The sequence below is a fragment of the Terrapene carolina genome, unplaced genomic scaffold (assembly GCF_002925995.2).
Source record: "Terrapene carolina triunguis isolate 2854851 unplaced genomic scaffold, T_m_triunguis-2.0 Scaffold629, whole genome shotgun sequence".
NCBI classification, from domain to species: domain Eukaryota; kingdom Metazoa; phylum Chordata; order Testudines; family Emydidae; genus Terrapene; species Terrapene triunguis.
Window position 1 is genome coordinate 7,086,805 of NW_020664980.1, and position 23,693 is coordinate 7,110,497.

The following is a 23,693-nucleotide window of genomic DNA, read 5'->3' on the forward strand; positions in this document are numbered from 1 at the left end:
AGAGAGAAGGGGGCGGCCAGGGCTACAGCAGGGGTGCTGCCACGCGGCCCCTCCTGCTGCGCTGCCTCCTGCCGTGAGGGCTCCGCTCCGGTCGGCGGGGAGGGAAGGAAGAGGACTGCCCTGCAGGGCGCTCTGGTTCTCCGCGCCGCCGCCCCCTACAGGGTGGCCGGAGCGGAACAACAACAAAAAAAAAAGCGGCCGTGCCGCCCTAGGCTTGGGCAGAATGCCGCCTCGAACAATCTGCCGCCCCAAGCACCAGCTTGCTCAGCTGGTGCCTGGAGCCAGCCCTGATTCTGAGGCTAATTAGCGTCTAATGACAATGTATCACACTTGAAAGATGGGAGTGGCAGCCATTTCTCCCTCATTAAAGATGGAAGGATGGTCCAGTGATTAGGGCAGGGTACAATTCCCTGCTCTGCCACAGAATTCCTATGTGACCTCAGCAAGTCACTTAGTCTCTCTGTGTCTCAGTTTCCCTTCTCTAAAACAGGAGTAATAGCACTTCCCTAACTCACAGAAGGATTGTGAGGGCAAAGACATTAAATATTATGAGGCATTCAGATACTATGGTAATGAGGGTCATAGAAGTGCCAAAAATAGACATATTTCTGCCATTGAATCCAACTTTTTTTCAAAAATACCCTTCACTATTATCATGTACAAACACTTATCAATAAACAAGGGGTGATGAATAGTTCTGCAGACATTCAAATACTTCTGAATATCAAGTGTCTAGTGATCTGAAGATAAAGGAATTATTCTCATACTTGACCACCTAATTACCACTGGGAAATCTGGAACACCCCACTCATACCTCTCTTCTGGTACCCGGAGCTACATTTGATAAATGTAATTTTCAGCTACACTTTATGTTCAGTAGTGTGTGCTCTGTACGGCATGTCACATTGGATTGGAAATAATCTGTGACTGCTCCCAGTACATTGCGTTATATCACATGGCTTCTGCTAGTGCAAGCTCTCTTGATTTGTGACCTTGTGGTACATTACCTAAGAAAATATGCTTTAAAAATCATGGAGCACAGCTCCCTTCAAGATCTGGCCCATTATAATGGACATGTGTTTGGAAGGAATTGGCTGTAGTTATGAATAAAATAGTTGAGTATTTATATTTCCTGTTCGCAACTAGACTCTCATTTAACATCTTTATAATTTGATGATGGTCGTGTTTAAAGGCTGATCAGGGTCAGACCTTATTGTGAGAGCTGTTGTAGAAACAGGGAGTAAAAGAAAGCTGACAGACAGCTTATCATCCAAACCCTTGATCCTATAAATGAATCTGTGTGGGGGTATCCTTTGTGCCTGTGTGAAGTCTCATTCACTTCAATGGGGCTCCACATGGACAAAATGGGTCCAACAATGCAGAACTGATTGCAGGATGGAGGTCTAATGTATGAAACAGAAATACCCATATTGTTCAGTTATCTGTATCTACAGTATGAGTTATTACAGAGCAGCTAAATCTTTACTTTAAACCCATTCTAATCCTTATGATAATCATGCTGCAATGACCAATATAATAATCTCCCTAAACTTCAGGCATATCAGATAGAAGGTAACAGAGGAATTAACAAAAGAAGAGAGAACTTGGCTAAGACTAGTTGTAGAAAGGGTTTTCTAATGCCATCTGACCTTCATGAATCAGATATATTTAAGCAGCAGTGTGAGTTATACCTCTAAACCTCTCCCTCTTTTCTCAGATTAGTTGCTGACACCAACTCTAAGTCTTTGCTGGTGTAAACTGTTATAGATCCATTTACATGAATGGAGTTGTGCCAATTTGCATAAGCAGAGAATTTGGTCCACTTAATTTTCTTTCTCCTTGTACAAGGAATGCTGTTTGGATGGCTCATGATGATATTGGGGAGGCTAGATATAATCCCTGATATGGAAGGCAAATTCTAAAAGAGACATTTATAGTTGTGCTCTGACAACAGTTTCCTAGTTGGTAGGTAGCTTTCTGTCTGAAAAGGCAATTCTGTTTCCTACATTCTGGTTCTCACAATGTTTCTGTCTTGAAAATTTCACAGGTTAATGAGTGGAGAAGTACAGTTTCCAAAAGAGAGAGTGTACAGCAAATTTAAATAAACACAGAAGAGACTACACCATTAAGATTATTTTAGAGCAATGCAAAGCTGATTGGATACACAGACCCAAAGTCAGAGCTGTTGTAAGCAGGTACAACACCATTAGGACTGGAGTCTGCCTACAAAATCTTATTAGAATTCCTGATTTCTCTCAATTCAATTTCCCCCAATTTTTATGCTATCCCATAATTCTTAATGAGAGTTATACAATCCAGGTAGAGCTGAAATTGTGAGGTATTATAGGTACTCATTATGAACTGTCCCTGTTGTAAATGAAAGTAACACCTTTCAAGTCAATGGAGTCATGCTGGTATAAAACTAGCGTGAGATAGAATCAGGTCCTTAGTCCACATAATTTGCTTTTGAACTGGCCCAAATGAATTCAGAGGTTAACTTGTATTAGACATGAATCAAAATTTTCAGAAGTGGCCACTTGTTCCAAGTGCCTCAACTTCTGGATGCCCAACTTGAGACACACTGGTCCTGATTTTTAGAAGTCCCGAATACCCGCAGCTTGATGTAATAGACCATTTGAAAGACATTTGCAGCAATTATCCTGCAGAAACTGTTTCTTCACAGTAATTATCAAGAGGTAGGTTCTCTGATCTCTGTCAATTAACCAGTTTCCAAAAACTTCAATGATATCTAAAGGAATGCCAATGAATCTGGCTGAGTGTAAAGAAAAGAAAAACACTTTTTTTCAGGAGCACCGCGTGGATTCCTTGTTGCATTGCTCAATACCAAGGTCACTTCTAATTGAACTGGGAAGAAAGAAAAAATAGAAATCACAGAGATGATGAAGGACAATCCTAAGTGGCGGGGGGGAGGGGTCTCTGGAGGAGAGTTCCATTTGTGTTAACTTTAACTCTTACCACTAATTCTGGTAGAATCCAGATTTTAATTGCTTACGTGAATTGTTCACGACCTGCATTTTGGCTGTGTCAGATTTTTCTGCAGGGGACATACATTTATTCAGCCATGCAGCTGTTCCAAGACTGGCATCACCGCTTCTGCCACTGTCAGAACAGACAACATTTCTGAATAGTGGTGTGTGCATTATAACTTCTAGGGTGGCTCTGTCTGTGGGAGCATCTCACTCCAGGATGCCTTAGCCTTAGGACATACTTCATTTTCTATTGGGCAGGTGTATTTATGAGTTAAAATGACCTGCTAATTATTCCTCCCATCTTGTCAAGTCTTGGTCATGACAGTTTTAGCCTATTATTTCTCATATATACACTAACTATATCCCCCCATCCCTCTCATCTCAGTATTTCTTCCTCTCATTGCTGGCACAACACCAGTGATCCAAATGGTATAGAAAATAATTAACTGGATGTATAGCCAAATATCATCAATACAATTCTTTCTTGATTGTTGCTGAAACATCCCTAGCACATCCACAAATCCTCTAATTCTCACCTACTGTGCAATCCATTGCCAAAGCCCCAATAACATGGGACCAATACACTGTAAGTTTCCCCATTCAGTTATATGAGAAAATTATGACTTTCTGTTCCATTCACAGAGCACTTACTATTGCCACAACAACCCTTATGTAACAAAGTGTACTATTTTTAAGGTGTTTGTCTTGTTCAAAGCCTTACAAAACAAATTCCATAGTAAAATGTTATTACATTGGAAATTATTAAGTTCCTACTGACTACAATGCATACAATGTATACAATGATGTTAATTATTTTCCAGTTACCAGTCTGATTTCATTCTGGTATTTCATTCCAATGCTCATGGATTTAACAGCTTCATAAAGTGTTGTGCTGGAATAAATCATCCTTCAAAAATGTATCTCTTAGAAATAATATGTAGCACACAGTCATTTATCATGATTGAGGTAAGATGGACAATGGAAACTCTCTCTCTCTCTCTCTCTCTATATATATATATATATATAAAATGATATCCTACCTTTGAAGAAACAGTCTTTGCTGTGAATAATGTAGATTTTCTTCCTCTGCAAGCATGAGGCTCGGTGGAGTTCACAGTGATTTTCATAAAATTTGCCATCAGATCCACATACTGGCATATAACTGGGCTTGCAGTCTTCTAGGCATTTGCATTCAGGCTGATTAGTCTCCTTGTTAACAACACACTTACTTCCCCGGCCACAGTACTTTTTTTCACATGATGCATGTAGGCCATCTTGCCCATAAAGCACTGAAAAAGTAGAAAGTTTAAACATTAACTATATTTGCTTACCAGGATTTAATTGGTCTTTTGTTTTAGCATGTACATTGCAAGCTTAGTGGATATAAGGATTCGAAGGATACATGGGCATCCTATGGACAATATTGCAACTGTGATATGGAGAGTATCTTCATACATAGGCTAGCAGTTCTACAGCCCCCATTCAGCAATGCATTAAAGTGCATGCTTAAGTGGTTTGCTGAATAGTGATGGGCATAAGAATGTGCTTAAAGATAAGCATGTGCTTTGCTGAACCATGGTCTTCAGTGACTAAATACCTATACTATGTTCATTCTGCAGTTCTGATGTGGTATTTTAAGACTTTGTTGGGATTATCTCCTTCCTTCCCAACTTAAACACTGAAAAAGCAATATCTATTGACCTGTATAAGCATCAATGACCAAACTAGATGCGGATCTCTTTTTCTGGTAAAACTAACGGTTCTTGAATTCAAAGAAGTCTACTCAGGTGTCACTCACTTGGCCCTCTCATCTGACACTGGCAGAACCCACAGTGGCTAGCAATGACACAATTAAGACTCAGAGCTGGTGACAATTGAACAAAGAAAGAAAAAAATGTGTCCGACCGACCCATAGCAGGGGTCAAAGATTAATCATTTTTGTATAGGGTGGAATTAATCATGTTAATGTACAAGCTTCATGTTGTGGCTGATGCTTTCGTTCACATTGGCTTTACCGTATATTGGGGTTGGTTAGTTCTTTAACTTCATTCTTGTATTTTGCATTACTTAGTTATATGCAGGATAGATACCTATTGCTGGACCTCTTATAAATGTATTAAATAGATATCAATAAATAACTCACTCTACAAAAACAAAACAACAGATATTTATTAACTATTGGTTAATCCATTGCTTTTATTTCATTTTTATATCATAATAAATATAATAATAAACAAATCACTCAGACTCTAACCATGCAAACCTCCATTTAGCACCCCAGGTACTATGGGCCAGACACACTGATATCCTTACCTAGGTTGGCTATCAGCTTCCTACATGGGTGACATTTTCAAAAGTGCTCAAGGTTGACCTAACTCTGCTCCATTCAATGGAATTACTAATGGAGTTAAGTGCTTCCCACTATGAGTGAATTAATGGAGATCTCCTAGAACTGGAAGGGACCTTGAAAGGTCATTGAGTCCAGCCCCCTGCCTTCACTAGCAGGACCAAGTACTGATTTTGCCCCAGATCCCTAAGTGGCCCCTCAAGGATTGAACTCACAACCCTGGGTTTAGCAGGCCAATGCTCAAACCACTGAGCTATCCCACCTCCCACCAGCATCCGGCCCTATGTAAATATAACAATAAATAATGTCTAGTGTCTTTTAGGTATTAGCACAATATGATGAACTGAACATTACTTGCATTTTCTATTGTTTGATATTATTATAATCCTAGGAGATTTAATTCTAGACTGCACCTAAAATTTCTGCACTGAACGGCTTACAACAGACCTATTATTACTATAATTTATAGAGGACAGGGTATTTTGAAATAAGCCACTGTACAAAGAGTAACAACTAGCATTACACTCAATTATGAGTTTTGGAAAATTAGAAGATCACTGCGCTGCATTAATTGTAATAAGCATAAAGTTGAGAATTACAAAGGGATGTTGCAGAAAGAATAATTAAAACATGAAGGTAATTTGGTAACCAACATTTTACTGCAAGCTTTAATTAATCTCCCTTGTTGCCCATTTATGATTTCCCAATGCTACATGCTGATAGAAAATGCAACAGTATTAAAAGCAAGACCTCTGGATCCACTGCAAACACCAAGGGGTTAAAAATAGTTGTACAAAATGCAAGTCAAAGTTTCCACATGTAACAAAACCCATTTTTGCTTGCTCCTTGTTAAGTTTTTGTGTTTATCACTGTAAATTCGAAAGGAAAAGAATCTGTTATTGGAGGATTAACTATTTGACTCAATAACTCATTAAAATTCCTGCACCTTGGCAGGCTAAGAAATATTGACTTTTTCCTGACCCGTAATAAACTAGAAGGTCAAAAGTGTCTCTGAGCAGTTTAAAAAGTACAGTCCCTCAGAGGGATATCTGAATATCCTCTATTCACTTCACTAATTGTTCAGCATGTCTCTTCAAACTATCCGCAGCAATACACATATTGTGACCTCTACATGACCTACTGTCAAGGTCATCTATAATTACAGTATCTATTGTACATTTGTCAGGACAAAGGTCTCGATGTTTGAGTGAAGAAACCCTGTTAAACTTGCATTATTATAGTTGCTTGACTTGTTCAACAGAACGTGGCACACTAGGAAATGCATGTCAGCATTTGCTGGTGCCGTTTAAGATAAAATATTTATTTTAGATTACATTTTTTGTGTTTTGTTTGTTTTTTTTTTATTCTGGTAAGATAATTGACCTCCCACCCCTTCTGCAAAAATCAGAACTAAATTAGATCCGTTTCTATGCTTTCTTCTTAGACCCCAGATATCCTACAGTGTGACCACCCACACAGAGTCCATGGACATTCTTTTCTGGGCTGTAGTAGGGCCAGATAATGCTGGAATGGCATACTGGCACTTTTGCCACATGGAGGACACCATTTTGTTCTCAAAATGGCATCCTTCATACAGCATGACCTCGCATGCAAGGTCACACTACATGTAGGACGTCATTTGGTAGAGCGAAATGGCGTCCTCTGCACAGCATGACGTGTGCAAGGTCATGCTGGCAGAATTATTCCAGTAGTTGCCCGTTCAGGACTACACCATTGGTTAAAACACTGAACTTTCCTGCTTTTGAGACAAGAATGAAAACAGGGATGTAGTTCACTAATTAAACATGAACCCCCCTCAATATTTTTCTTTCATGTTATGAAAACTGAATGAATTTCCCACTCCTACAAGGATTATAAAACACAATAATGGAAAAGGTAATCAAGTGAAACTACCAGCTAACTGCTTGCAGTATTTATGAGCCCCACAGCACTGCATGAAAAAGATATAATTCGTTTAATTTATTAGTCATAAAGAAAGTCATTTACCTAGGTTAAAAAATGATCATCTTGTAAAACAAGCCACTTTTCAACACTAATTAAATTTACCAAACACGGCCAGAGCCTAAGTAGTTATATTATATTAAAGTTAGTATGACGAGAAGCGGAACTTCATTTGTCTCCATCAATGACAAGATTCTGTTCCTCAGAATTTTGGCTGGAAACGTGAGAATTTTGGGATTCTGGTTGAAAAACAAAGGCCAGATGTGGTTGGTCAGACAGCTGCAGTTCAGGAACTGTGTCAAGTCCTTTAACAGGGTTTTGTTTATTTCAAAATAAAAATTTTAAGGCAAAATGAAGATGTAATTCCTATCCTCAGACTTATGAGGCTATGCATCCTCTAACCACTGATTAATTCATGAAGTTCAAGGCCCTTTCTGCCTTTTATACATTGCTGAAGATATTACAAAGTAGAGTCAACTTTTCATAATTTTCCCATCCCTAAACCCTATTCCTTACTTTGGCAAAACTCCCAAGGAGTTCAATTCAAAATTAGCTTGAATAAGGAGCAATATAATAAACTGGGCATCATCATCACACCCAGCGTTAAAGTCACAGCAAAAAATAGATACATTATATCAGGCTTCTGACCAATTGTAATTCTGCAATTCTGCACTTGTAAATTGCAAAAACGTAAATTATAATGTTTGCATAAATAAGAAGATGGCAAATTCTTTGAGATGAATACTGGGCTAATTAATATCCATAGACACACTTTTGGAAGTTGTTAACTAGTCCTGATTTACAATGCAGGAAACAAAGCCACAAATCGCACAGCAAGTCGCTGTCAGAATCAAGATTAGATACTTCCTGGTCCTCAGTTTTCTCTTATTTAAAAGAGGAACTATCGTATATTCCTGCTTCATAGGCAGCGATAGGAACTCAGTGATGTTTGCAAAATGTTATATGATTTTAATGTATTTTTATTGTACCTGCATGAAAATCAAATCCTCAGAACTGCAGAAACTACTACAGTAATTTCTTATGAACCAACCTGGTTTGTCCTTTAGATCTCATGGAAATCTAAAAAAATTAACAAAATTCATTCGGCCACTGCTGAATTATGTGCCTGCATCATTCTGATATATAGACGAGGCGGATCATTTTTTTTCTTTTTTTAAGCAAACACACAGAAGCCCAACACAGCAGAAATGATCTGATAACAATTTAGATGCGGAAGGATCCACATACTGAGCTGTGTCTAAGCATGGAAAATTTGCACCCAGAAAGAATTCATTTGAGAAAACATAAGCAACCTTAATTGCAGTGGTTTTCTACTACTAGAATGTACTAGATAAAGGATGGAAAGGAAAAAAAAATATAACCTCTACTAAATAAAAAACCTGCAGTAAATCAACTGTTAATGTATTACTTCACTGCAGTTTCAAGTTCAAATTATTTTGTGCATCTTGGTTGCTACCTGCAATAATCACGTACGATTCAGTCCTGCAAAAATATGATTCCCATCTCTATTAGACATTAATTTTTGGGAAGAATACAGACTGTAGATACATTTGTTGCTTGGAACTCCCCATACACTCGATTTAACATAATTTATTTTGCTTGTGCTGATAGTAAAACTGCAAATACCACAGCATGGGACCTTCCACCTTCTCTGACTAACACATATTTATCATATGTTCATAGGATAATCACGCTTTGAAGTAATATAAGTTCAGACATATGCAAATCGCACTGGCTCCTGTTCAGCTAACAAATATGTGTATCCAGTGTTATCGCTGCACTAAAACTAGTGTAAAGCAATGGGCAAAAATTCACTAACAATCTGCATAACTCTTTAAGCAAATCTCTTTTTTTGCATTGCATGCCTATTATGAAAACGGAGCAGCAGCAAAAGGAAATTCACCTCAGAAAAAACTACTTGGTGTTGACTGAATCATTACCAACACAACCATTATTTCTGTTCCTAGTCTTTGCTGTTCTGATTTCTTTCTTTCTTTTTTTTTAACAAGATGGTGACTCATCCTGGAAGAAAAATTTAGAAAATGGGACATATGCTTCAAGCTGTTTTGCTAATGATGCAACCTGCTAAAGTTTAAGTTTGCTCATGACATTTGGCACTACTGTACTATTGAGAAGATTAACAGGTTTTATTATAACTACAAGGACTGCCCACTCTTTCAGGTAATAAGAAGGTTTGGAGGTCATGTGCATTATTCACAAGCACTATCTAGGGAGAGAAATACACACTGCTCACTCACTCTTCCAAAGAAAAGAAATACAGTAGCCGCAGAGGAAAAAGACAGAAAATTATCATCCACTACATTAATCTAGAGGCCCTATCGGAAAGGGAAGATACTGCATCTAAATGATGACACGGAAATATTGTTCAAAAAGCCATAAAAGATAAAGCTATAATTGTTTCAGTTATAATACACATTCACATACATATAAACAGACACACACTCTCTCTTTCTATATCTTTATACATTGGCACCTCTCCAGATAGCTACATTTCTTATGAGTGCCAAAGCCATGGATGGGTAATGCAAGTCATTCCAAAAGAGTGCCAACAGAATTTTATACCAAACTGCACTATTTTATTTTCTGAGAATGCCACATATTAAATTAAAAACCAAAAACAAACACTTCCAAAATTACCTCACTATTTTAAAGATTTTTTTTTAATTGATGCTCTTGTTAATATATCACTGCATATTATACAAGGTAAATTAGTTAGAATGATTCCAACTGAAAAAGCCTCTGATGGAGATGAAAATGATTAGGCACAACTTAGACGTTTCTAAAACTGATCAAAAATAGCTCTTCTATATGTAAGAATGTTGTGGTTTTCAGATCCAATCTTTCAGACTTTCCAGGCCTACAAACAAATACTGTCTCCCAATGGAAAAGTAGGACTTTCTCCATTCGAGTGGTATAAAGCTTATACTTCTAGGTCCCGACTTTGGACATTAAACCTGCCACCAGTGCAGAAAGAAGCAGTGTCTCTGCTGTGCCCCCATATATAGTGTTTTGCAGAAATGCCAGATTGGAGTGGAAGGAGGAAACATTTCTCTGGCAGATTTTTTACTTAACAGCAGCTGTTTGAAATTGTTCAGTTGTTAATCATGTTTGAATAAGTCCTGGCAGGGATGGAGTGAACTATGACCAGACCCTACACTACTGAAGTTGATGGGAATTTTGCTATTGATTTTTATGGTGCAGAATCAAGCCTCTCGTGGGCAAAATTGAGGGGAGCCAGTTCAAGGTGTCTGCTAAATCTAACTTATCGACTCAAGATACCACCACGTTCTACATGGCATATATAAATTTTAAATGGAGAATATGACAAAAATCAAGAATAGCAAATAAAGCTGGCAGCCATGAAAGCAATATTTAGCTACACTGTCATAAAGTGGATGCAGCAATATGAATCAGTGAAGGCAACAGCTGCTGATAGAAGAAGAGATGAAACAAGCTTTGGATTGACACAGTTGAAACCTATAAAATAAGGACAAATCAGTAACAGAGGAAAAAGTCCCCATAATCAGTATGCTTCTATGGAAAAAAAGACAATTTTGCATTTGTAACCAAAGGGCAGGATACAATCTGTTCCTATAAAGTGTCCAATTTGAACCTGATCAATCCTTTAAGAGGATTTCCAGAGTATAGCTTTGAAGATACAGATATGAATTCACTGAACCAAGTGCAATTCTCCTCCCCACTCTCCACACATATCAGTGGATTCTAGTTATGGACAACCAGAATAACTGTTAGAGGATGGACTCTTTCCTAACGATGTATAATCCTCAGAATCATATATCAAAGAAACTGGTAGTAGCAGGGGAAAGTATAAAATTGCTACAAGAAACGGCAAACCTATCTTGAAAAGACTTTTCATTATATGTTTTCTGTGACTGAACTGCAAAAGCCTGAAATCCCAATAATGTGCACTGAGGGAACTGCTTAATTTGTGTGAGTATTGTAATTATTTATCCATATAAAATTTGAGTTGTTGGCATTCAGCAACTCTAAAAATTAGGCCAGAGGCACCCAAAGTTAGAGAACACTTATGAAATTGTGGGCTTTAAAACTTTTCTGTGTCAATTTTTGCATCTTAAAATGGGGATTAATACAATTTCCCTACCTGACAGGACTATGAGAAGGATTATAGATGACATTGTGAAAAGGCTTTGAAAATCTCAAGTGCTATACTGTGTTATTATGAGTATAATTTGGACTAAGCTTTGCCTAATTTCAAACCCACTCAAACACTATGGGATCAAACGTTTGGTGCTAACACACATTATTGGCATGGTGTTATATTTACGAGAGTATTAAAAAAGAAACAGAGGGCATGGATACCAACAACTCAAAAGAGCAAATAATGTAAATTATACCTGGAGATAATTGCAGAAGAAAAATGTAAACCTGTGTTTGAAAATCTGGCCAAAACATCCATGTCATTAATGTGTGACAGTCACGCTTTTGGGGCCATTCTCTTCTCTTTAGTGAGAAAAACCTGAAGCAGATCAGTCATCAAGACTTACTGGCTTATTTAGAGGATTATATATCATAGGTACTTAATAGTGAATGTAACTTTATTATATTGTTACAATGCACCAAATACAGTTTAAAGGCTAAATTATGTTTGGCTGCTGTGTCGTTGGGATTCATATTGATCCAAGGACAGAATTTGGCCCTGGGTTTGGTGACTGGAAATGTCACGAAGGAGATGACAAAATCCCTTTGAAAAAAATCACAGAAGTAATGAGACACATTACTTGACTCTACAGTTACATTCCCTTCATCCATCAGAAGGCCTTTCTTTTTAAAACTTAATTTATTCCAAGGTACCCAAATGTAAAGCTTAGTAAACAACTCAATGGGCCAATGCAGGAGTTAATGTGCATATCTTTCATAGTGCTTCAAAATAGTGTGAAGCACACAGAAGCAAAGAAACTCTCCAGTATCTGACTGGTAGGATCTGGATCACAGTAACTGTGGGAAACAGAACCATTAGAGTTCAATACCCTACACACTTCTGAAAGAAAGATATGAAATCCTCATAGGACTTTGCTCAAGGTTGGTCTTGTTGCATTTAATTTCTTCCATCAGCCCTTCTCACTGCCCCGACCTTCAATCTTACTTTCAGGACCATCCTTCCTTTCCTCTTGTTTTCAGTTGTCTTTTGTCCTTTGACCACTGCAATGAGTGCTTGCACTCTACGGGCTATTGTAAAAGATTTGAGCGATCAATAGTTCATGGTCATATATCCACTTGCTATTCCTTAAGTGAAATTCCTGTGACAGAGAGTATATGAAAAGGTTGGAAAGTGATAAAGCAATAATTAGAGAGGACTTGTCTCTTTTCATAGTGATTTCTTCAACTATATTCCCAGTGCAAAGAGCAGAAGCGAGTTGGAAAGATTAATTCTGTCTGATTATTTATCTTTACTTGTTGATGCTTTTCTACTAAACTTTAATTTTGATGCCAACATTGGTGGGTTTGGTGTAAATTATCCACATAAAAGTTTCCCTTCCCCTCTTCTAATATTTTCCAGAACTATATTTGAAGACTTTTTTCAAGTCTTGATTGACCATTGCATTGGTCACACTTTCCACTTCCTCCTATACCTCATAGGCATAGAGTCATAGACTTTAAGGTCAGAAGGGACCATTATGATCATCTATTTATTTCTCTAAGGAAGCTAACTTTCTTTCTCTATAAATTGCCTTCTTTCTTTATAAATTGCTGTGATTCCGTATACCTCCACATATAGCTTTTCTCCCCTTCCCTGGAATAAGACAGAGTTCTCACTTCACACTTTGTTTCAACAACTGGCTCAATAATACTTTTTTGAAGTGGTAGAAATAGATCTGACCTAGAACACCAGATCTAAGCTTCCATGGCTTTTGAAGAAGTTCAGATCCAGATCATTTCTCTCTTTCTATTGGCTCCCATTAGAACAGCAAATCCAAATATGCCTGAACTTCGGAAGAGTTTGGATTGAGTCTGTGCTTGAAATCCATGGCTCAGGCCTATCTCTGCTTGGAGAAGGATCAAAGCAATATCCATCAGTATGTTGCACCACACTGCAGCAAAAGGTGAACCTACCAACAGCCATCACTGTATGATCCCTATGTGTAAACAACTCATTTACTGTGAAAATTATTTTTTCTATTGTATTAGCAGCCATGGTTCAGAAACAACAAAAGCTAAACTCTGATATGAGGAAGGACCTTACAGTCTTGAAATCTCACGGTCTCTGATTTTGGTCATCCACTGCCCAACTTTGTAGTAAACTCATTTACAGGAGAAAAATTACTTTTCTCATTTATTTTATACATATTTCACCCTGACACATGCATAAACCAGATGGCACTGCATATTGGATAGATTGATTTTTCAATTTCCTGATTATTCATTTTCTCACTCAGTACATCAATTTATAAGACTCCACATAGAACCAAAATAGCTCATCAGCGTATTTGTCCCAGAAATGAAAACATATCTGAATTTAATTTATTTTATTATTTTTTGGTTGCAGGATAAGTAGGTGAACAGATATCTTTAATGAATACCCATTTGGCCTCTTATTACATTATTCTCAAATGCTGCTCTTGGGGAAAAAAGATAGATCCTCACTCATCCCGAGCTATGCTATTGCTCTGTGAGGTCTAAATGATGTGATTAATTATAGAGTTATAGACTTCATGATAGTGAAGCCTGTGTCAGCATTTCCAATATCAACTCCTTATTTTAGGTTTTGTGGTCTGCAACTGTGTCTTGGCATCAAACGTCTCATTCTTGGAACAATATTTTAAGTGTTCTCGGGGTAGGCCATACAAGTACAAAATGAGTGGCAGTGCAAGCTTCCACACAATGCTCTCACTGGTGAAGAAGGAAAGAGACTGGCATCATGACCTGGGCATCTCCTTACTAACAAACTAAAATAAATACTATAGCTTTCTTCATTAAATTATCCCGTAAAATTCATCACATTATCCTCTATTCAGTGGGAATAGAGCATGCATGGTAATTTTCGGGAATGAAAAACAACTTAACTGCACAAACAAGAAAGGACAAAGGTTTAAAACCTGAACATTCACATGAATCTCACAAATACGTACACATCTCCCTGCTCCTATATTTTAGGGTGGTCTCAAGAGAGAACAAGGATGGTCTCTTTTACAAGAGTCACTTCATAGTTTATTTCATGTTTTCCAAATTAGATTAAATTTCAGGTCGTGTGTCTAGGGAGACTAAACCAATAGTTTTAAATCCCAGCAAATAATTAACAAAACCCATTAAGGAAATGTTCCACTTAGTTTACTATACGTCCTATGAATAGCTAAAGATAGATAATGGTGCTAAAAAGATAGATTAGGCATATACAAAGTTTTATTAAGAGTCTATTTGTGAGCTTCAATATGTTTGGGTGTAAAAGTTGCCAGTTTCAGAAAATAAATGGGAAGAAAATAAATAAATAAAGCCATTTAGCTATAAAGGGTTTGTATTAGTGCAGGTATTTCAGGTGTGTGTGTGGGAGCCTACTGCTTAAAGCATACTGCATGTTTGACTCACTAGTGCATTACTTGATTGAAGAGGCATATTCAGAAATGGGATTAGTATCATTCCTATATCACATCCAAATCAGCATAAACTTTTTGCTGAAAACTGTTGAGGTTGCACAGTCTCTTCAGATTTTTCCCCCCCAAGAAATTTCATTTATGTTTTCTTGCCTAGATGTTGTACAGCCTCATACATTATAAGCAAAAGAGCCTTACCGTATAATAGAAGTGTGAGGCAGGAGCCAAGCAGTTCCATTACAGGGGGAATTACAATCATGTAACTACGGAATGAGGATGTATTACATCTGTGTGGGACATAGAAGGAAGGACATTTTTATAAATCAATCTTGAGCTGTTACTCAAGAAGGAAAATAACTAGTGGCAGTACCTATTCACCAACTCAGTGTCATTTGCCTGCCAGTGTACATTCCCTAACCTCACCCTTAATTAATCATTTTATTCCAGTCAGTAAGATTGCAGTATGCAAATGAATTGAGGGGAAAAGCAGACAGATGACAGAAGGGTGGCAGTCCATATCTACTACTCGACCATCATTTGTGATGTTGAGAGGGCTGCAATGGGGGGATAAAAGTGGAGGAACGGAGAAACAGAAAGAGAGGAGAAGGAGAAGAGAGTTTCTTAGCCACCATGGTAGTGCAGACAGACAGACCACTAGCTCTTTCAGACCACTAGCTCTGTCCAAATAGACCACTAGCTCTTTCATTACAATTGTGGGCCTATGACAGTAGAAGTCTATCCCTCCTCTACTTCCTTTTCCCTCCAATTATTTGATTTTGTCAACCTTCAAAATTCAGCAGTTAGGAGTCTAACGTAGTTAAATGTTCAACTGTCTCTCTAAAAGGAATCACTGGGCCAAATTAATCACTGATGTAAAGAGGCGCCTCAAAAAGGAGTTCCAATAACTTACGAAGGAACAGGAAAACTGTCTCAGCAGGGACAGCCTACCAAGGGACTGTAGGAGTGAGCCTAAGTGCAAAAATATCGTGCTGGGCCACCAGAGAAATTCAAATTGCATGGGAGTCCAGGGAGTTCTTACAGCACTGCCTGAGACATAAAATAACATTCCAAATGAGATTACTGCATCATGACCTCCTTGTAGACATTATTGTTTGTGTGTGATTGAGACTTGAACATCTGAGGAAGAAGGGCAAGGAAGATGAGGAGTGTGGATTGGGAGCTATTGCTTCACTGGTTTACAAATAATAAACTACTGCAATTCATGCTAAATATTTAATTATTTGAAGACCTTTCCCATTTTCTAAGCCCAAAAGGAACCCTTCATAGATCTCTTCTTTTGGGATTAGAGAATTTCCAAAATGAGGAGGCACGAGAGAAACCAGGAATTCCTTTAAAAGCAGTAAGACAAGAGATTGCTTTAATTTTTTATTGCTTTTGATACATATTTTAGAGCCCTTCTGAAACTAGGGAAGTAAAGGAAACCATGTGAGCCCAGTCAGCATATAAAGAGCTCTATAAAGTGAAGAAAATTGAAAACCAATTTCATTTAAAACAACAATAAAAGAGAAACAGGCTGAATTAGAAGAAAACATTTGCAAAGAGAAGGAAAGTCACATAAGTATGTATGTGCAGATATTTAGAACAGTGAAAGGTGTCCTAAGCAAAGATTGGATGCTTAGTAGAAGTGGCTTTTAACTAAAAGGTTGAACAAAATTGTATTGAAAACTGCATAGGGATCTTTTTAAGTCATTGCTAACCAGATGCACAACGGTGCATCCAAGTTAGATGCACCCCTTTTCAACTTGAACTACCTGATTTTATGGAAACCTATTAAATACATGACACACAGTTAAAAAGTTCATGGAATGGATGTTGTTTTGGACACTCTTAATGTTCTTAAAGGTATGAGACTGGAGCGGCCATAAGCTTTTATTTCAGTTTTGACCAATATGAGTGAGCATTCAATCTACCCTGATTTGAGACCAAAGCGAAACGCTGTCAAGCTGCAATACAATTAACAAGGGCATTTATACTCCTCCCTTTGATTCCTCTCATATCTTTACTGAAGCTCTTTCCAGGGCTAGTGAACTTATAAAGAAACATTATCTTCAGAATAAAACCATCTAGCTCTGTTGCTCATCACGCTGATTTTGCAAACTCCCAGAGCTGCATTTTGTATGGTCACCTAACTACAATAGAAAATGTTACTCCAGCACTATTATATGCCCTATGCATTTCAATTTGGTCCTCTTTGTCACTGTCTAACACATTTGGGGGCTTTTGTTATTTCACAGGGTCCTTTAGACAAACCGTTGACATTTTGACCTTTCTACTGGATGTGTCTCAAAGCTAACAGCCTCTAAGCTAATAGTTGCCTTTTACAGCTTCTTCCCTGGGGCATTACAGCTAATCATCCCCTCTTCCTAAAGCATTGCACTCTCTCCTCATGAGAGGAAATTATTCTGATTCTCTCATGGAAGATTTCTTTCTTTTTTCAAGGTACTGTTTAGTGGTCCCTAGAGATCTAACAGTTAAGTACAGGACTCCTGCTTCTGAATATCAACTGTTGAGCTCTCTTGATTGCTCTTGTGGATGTGTAAGGACAAAGTTCAAGGCTGGCAGAGAGGCTGAGAACATGGCCATCCTAGTAAAAGAACATCTGGTTGATTCTACTGAGATTTCTCTGTAAACTTGAACTGTCCAGTTCTGGGGTTTCTGAAAAATTCTGATAACTTGTCTCCATCATGCATTGGCTCACATTTTATCAAGCCTCTGAACTTTCTGGATTTGGCCAGAACCAGAGGTGGAAATGTGGGGACATTGAGAAGCCTTTAAAATATACTACACTGGCAAAAACAGAATATGTAACACCACTTAAACAAGCAAAACAGCAGCAATAACTCTCCACCCATGTTTCTTCTCCCCACTCCTCACATCTACACACTTCTCAGTACACAGGGAAATGGAGAGAATTAAAACGACTGCTGTTAGATAACGAGACTTTTTCTTTATTTTGTTCATAGCAAATATGTATTTGCCCGATGGAACAGTTCCAAGTTGTTAAAAGATAAATGCATTTTTTCAAAACCTCCTGAAAAGTCATTTTAAAAAATGGTGGGGGTAAAAGAACCCTTAAGGTTTAAAAAACATTCCTGTGGTTACATAAAGTGACAAAATGCTGAAACTGAAAGTTAACACTGACACACCATCCTTAGCTCCTGCTGCTTTTCTTTTGTTCCGGTTTTATTCCCAGTCATAGGAGCTGGGGATAAAATGACAGCCTAAATTCTGAATGTCACGGCTTTGTCAAGTTCTGTTACACTCGTAATGCTCTTTTAAACATAGTCTTTGGGGTTTATAATCCTCTTCACGATATAGAAAATTGAGGGGAGGTTGAGATGGACAGAACTTGCCTACTGTAATAATTCAGCGTGTATTTTATAAAAATCAAGCATAAGTAGACTTCAGTGGTGCTACTCCAACTTACATCAGCTGAGGGTATGGTCCAATTTGTATGAAAATAACATTAGACTGGCAAGAAAACTCTAAGCTAAGGTTACCTCATGACTGTTCCTCTGTCTAGTCCTATATCACTAAGGCTACCTTTATGTCATAGAAGTCATGGAATCCGTGACTTCCAGAGACCTCCTTGACATTTTCTACTTCAGCCCCTGGGGCTGCAGGACTGGAGCTGGCAGCCAGCGGGACCCTGCAGGTTTCCAGCGACTGGGGACAGCCTTGCAGGGAGGTGGGGGGAGAGAACCTTACAACTCCCAGACACCACGGTGGCAGGAGAAACCATGGAGCCAGAGAAGCAAAAGTCACAGACAGGTCACGGCTTCCATGAATTTTTGTTTATTGCCCGTGACCTGTCCGTGACTTACTAAAAATAACCATGACAAAATCTTAGCCTTATACATCACTTATCTAATAGTGAACTGTAATACTGTAGTGCAAATGATGGAAAATGAAAGTTCATCCACACACTTATTCTGTGATGGTGAAATACCTAGTTGTATGTGTTGTTGGAGTGGATAGATGGAGGACCTCCCTTTTTTTGCATAGCCACTCCTCCCCACTGCCACAAAGTGACAGCTAGAGTAAAGAGGGAATATGGTCTGGGGGTTAAAACACCACACTGGGAATCATGAGGTGTGGGTTCTACTCCTGGTTCTGCCATTGACTTGCTATGTGACTGTGAACAAACCAGAACTCCTCTGTGCCCTAGTTTCTTACTGTAAAATGAAGATATCAATACATGTTTATGCCCCAGTGGGTATTGGGAGACTAAATGCATTAATGTTAGTAAAGCACAGAGATCCTAACTTGCAAGGTAATATAGATAGAGCAATTATATATGTATGCAGCACTCTCCCTTTCAAAATGCTGTATACAACAGAGTAAAAAACCAGATGATAAAAACCATAATAAGGCACCACGTCCCTTACAATATAAATATATTAAATCAAATGGGAGGGGGGGAATACAATTTAAAAAGGGAGCAAAAAGAATTGGGATAAAAGGTTAGGAATAAACAAACATCATCAATCATCGTAAAAACATTTCTGTGGGGAAAAAAAGCTTTATAGTGATTTTTAAGTGAAGGGACAAATGAAATAAAATGGATTTCAGGACAGGGAATGTTTCACACAAACTGAACGACAGCAACTTTGTACTCACCAGATGAATTGAGACACAAAGGAGAAAAGCCTAAAGAGCACATCATGCATATATAGATACCCATGAGTAGAAGGCTCAAAGAGTAAGCCTCAAAGGGCCAACACCATTATGGGCTTTAAACAACAAAACAAGAGTCACAAATTCTAGTCAACCCCAACATAAGGAATGCTGTGTGAGGAGAACATGAGCACAAAAATCCAAACATCTATGTTCTGCATTCTGAACAAGCACCAAGCAACTGAGCAGTCCTACCAAGAGAGTGAGTTACAATAACTAAGCTTCATGCTGCTATTGCAAGATTGTGATGGTGCAGCCGACGCACACTGCAGACTTGACAAATAACACTGTTCTACTATGTCCAACCAATGGCATTCCATGGAAAAGGCAGGGTCAAAAGAGGAGTAAAGAGTCTTAGAATGCCTCCCTCCCTTTCGCCCCTTCATATGGAATAAACCAGGAAGAATGAGACGTCTAAATGACTTTTACATCCCAATAGTGACAAAAATTGCTAAGCCTTGGTATTACTGCGGGTGCTTTCCCAAGTATTAACACTATTCCTCTTTCCTTTAAGCAGATTATCAGAACCGCTAGTTTGTGTGAAGATCAACGAGGACAGCTTTTAAGATTACAGCTGTTGCTGGGCTGTCAATTTATGCATTTTTCTTACTCTCTCTCTCTCACTTGGCAACTTTATTTATTGTGACAGAAAAACATCAAAAGGAACTCTGTAGCAACCAGACCAAATTTTCTGTTAATATGCAAACTATAAAGTTGAACAAAAATTAGCAGCAAATGAGCAAAGTGTGGACAGGGTTTTATATTTAAGATTTAAAGCTGGAACTCATCAGATTTCTTATTAACTTGCAGTTCAAACTAATTCCTTTGTGGCGCACAAAAATTGAACAAATCTATTTATTTTAAAATTAAGGGACAATGCAAGTATCTACTCAATTTGTCTTTTCCTGTCAATGCCATTACAGTTCACCACATTGGGTCAGAGCATTCGCTTTCCAGGGAACATGGGGGGAAATAAGTGCCGATGACTCAGATAGTGGCAAATGTAAGAGGGACGAGTGCCCAAGGCCGTGTCTGTACAGATGCCTGAAGCACAAAGTGTGTGTTAGTATTTGTGGTAAACTTCTTTGACCTGCAATATTTGCCAGTCTTTTGTGGTTGTTATTGTTTAAGCCATGGTTTCCCCATGATCAGGATCAAAGACATAATATGGGAGGACAGATACCAGAACATGCTGTAAAAATGTGCATTAATTTTAAATGATAAAGATGGTTTTCAGCCTCAACTAAAATGAAATGACAGCAGTTACTCCATAGTTAAGGTAGCAATTGAGTTTCCGTTGTCAACCTAGTTTTGCTGTCTCCATATCTCTCCTGCCCATCTCCCATCCCCCCAAAATAACTGGTCTTAAAAGAGGTGAGTTATATCTAGGGATGTGATAGAATGTTTGCTGCAAAACTTGAGTGAATGAAAGAAGGTGTTCTGAAAGACAACAACCTAACAACAGAGTTGTTAAACGAAGTTCCCAAATTCTACAGAACTCACTGAGGGGTGGGGATCAGAAAGTAGAAGAGAGATTTATCCAGTTTACTGGACTCTACTAGCTGAGATCTAGTTGACAGGACCAAAAGTTCTTATTGATTAACATGAAATTACAAAAATCATTAACATTTTCCTCAGGTACATCACCAGAGAACGTAGCTCTGGCAATCTAAATACAGGAGTCAAAGAATTTCTATAGAGTTAGGATTTTATTTATAAAAAATAAACAAAGGGTAGAATGTTAAAAAATTCTAAAACTCCTGTTGACTTCAATGGGATCAGAGTTATGCCACTCTGAGCACTTTTGAAATTCCCTCCCTAAGTCTCTAGTCCTTTTCCCTGCAGGAAGAGAGCTCAAAGTGTAACCTTGTCACTAGGGAGGCTTGTTAATGGGGAAAAAAGGTTAATGAGGGGAGGGGGTCCTGCTCTGGCAGACTTCAGGAGATCTACAAGAAGGCCCCTTTACCTCATCCCGCCTAAGCCCCCGCTCTTCCATCCAGGCCCTCACAGGTCCATAGGAAGGGAGCCAGGCTTCCTTTAAAACACATTTACTTTACTTGTTGCAAGATTTTTCAGATTAAAAAGCTCAAACTAAGTTGTTGGTTTTTTAAACAGAAGCACTTGCTGTCAGTCAAACCACAAATCAGGATCATATATTGCCCTCCACCCAGGCGGGTGTGGTGTGAGGTGTGTAATCCTCATTGACACCAATGGAGCTGAGTGTGCAGAATGAGGACACTATGTGGATCAGGGAGTGCAATTTATAGGTGTTCCAGATAGTTGCAGAAATGAAGTGAACTGGTTTACATTAGTTAGCTGCTCTTAGAAACAGTCACAGAGCCGCACAGCAGTCTGTTTTTGAATAAGGAAAAACAGATCAAAACCCAAGTTAAATGTGTGACTAGAAAGAAAAATATCCTCAAACTGTGGTTTGGGTGCCACAGCGTAAAAGTTACCAAGAGCTTTGGGTTGAAAGAACCCCGGGTAACAATCCAGGTGCTGCTGTCTCTGATGCACTTGGTAACAGAGAAGCAGATTTGAAGCATGAGGAGTAAAATCGAATAAAATTATGACAGTTAAATATTCCGATCTAAAACAAATACATAGTTGTGAAAGAAACACAAACTTCCAGTCTGCAGGCTTCAACACAATTCTACTTCATGTGTGTAAGTCACATGACAAGTGCCTAAATGTCTTTGAAGACAGAAAATGAGATATGGCAAAGAAAGCTGCTGATGCTAAACTTGTACTGCATCGTCCAAAGGGAGCGCACAGAAAAGTTCATGCAAGGGACACACCAGAATGCATTAATTCTCAATTAGATCATAGTATACAACAAAGCACAGGACATTAGCATCAGATTTGTTCACCCAAGGAGTAAGTGGTTCATTTCACTTCAGAGAAGTCTAAACTAATGAAATGTCATTGGGGACTAAAAGACTCTACTTTCCTGCCTGCACTGATTTGGAGCTGCATGCTCTGCTACTTGTTCTGACCTGCTCATGCTGTTTTTTTTCTGAACAGACAGATGTACTGTAGGGGATATTGCTTCACTTGTATTTTCTGCTAAATAACTTTCTAGGGACAACATTCAGTATACAAACGTATAGAACTAGAGACGCACTGTAGGAGATATAATCCATTGGATCACTCTCACTGTTGCCTCCTAATGTTAATCTGTCTCTATCCATTGGCAGAAGGTTCACACTGTTACAATTTACTCCTTGCAGGATTTCACCAGAGCCTAAGTTTGGTGACCTTAAGGGCATGCTGCAAGGTTTGTAAATTCAAGCTTTTGAAAGCTTATTCCCTTGGTTCACATTGGGGATTGATGTGAGGAGCATGTGTACAGGACGGGGATTGCCCCTCGCTAGACTTTAAGATGAAAGATTACAGGTTTTAATGGGGTCTTATTGAGGGGTAGAATTTTCAAAAGTGCCTGAGTGACGTAGGAGCCCCAGTTGCAGTGAAAAATCAATAGACCCGTACTCATAAGTGACTTTGGCACTTTTCAAAATCCCACCTGGGGTCAAATATATGTTTTTAGATCATAAAATTAGTCCTCGTATTTCCTACATAGACCCTGAAATACAGTGGAGACTCCACCTACATTACTTATGGCCTTTGCTAATTAAAACTTCAGAGACACACTGATGGAGAATATATACAACAACAGAAGGAGGATTTTTGTATGATACATTTTAAACAGTCTACTGTAAACTAAAAGAGCAGCAAGGATGCAAAGGGAGCTTTCTCTGTGCCCCCTATTTTGTGATAGTAGTGGAGAATATGAATTGCTGGATAACTGCGCCACTAGAGTTAGTTGAATTATTTATTATATATAATATACATTGTGAATTCTGCTCTTTATTCTGTTCATGAATCATTCATGAACCAATCCAGATTTCTACAGCTGTATCGGTTATTCATAAAGTTTCATCTAATAGTATAATAGACACATTTTAGCCTGTGAGCTGTTCATAAACTGTTCACTTTGTCTTTTTTTGAAGTGTGATTTTTCACCTCAGTCACATGGTATCGCAGCTGCTCTTTGATTGCATGACTAAAGCCTTTTAAAAACGTAAG

At 38.4% G+C, this 23,693-nt stretch overlaps 1 protein-coding gene across 1 annotated transcript in view; it reads right to left on the reverse strand.

Moving 5' to 3' along the window:
* The window catches only part of FSTL4 (follistatin like 4), a 485,177-nt gene that overhangs the window by 340,106 nt on the left and 121,378 nt on the right, over positions 1 to 23,693 (reverse strand). The window contains exon 5 of the mRNA XM_026659459.2: positions 4,031 to 4,279. Coding sequence (XP_026515244.1) covers positions 4,031 to 4,279 — 249 coding nt within the window. The remainder of the gene's footprint in view (positions 1 to 4,030; positions 4,280 to 23,693) is intronic.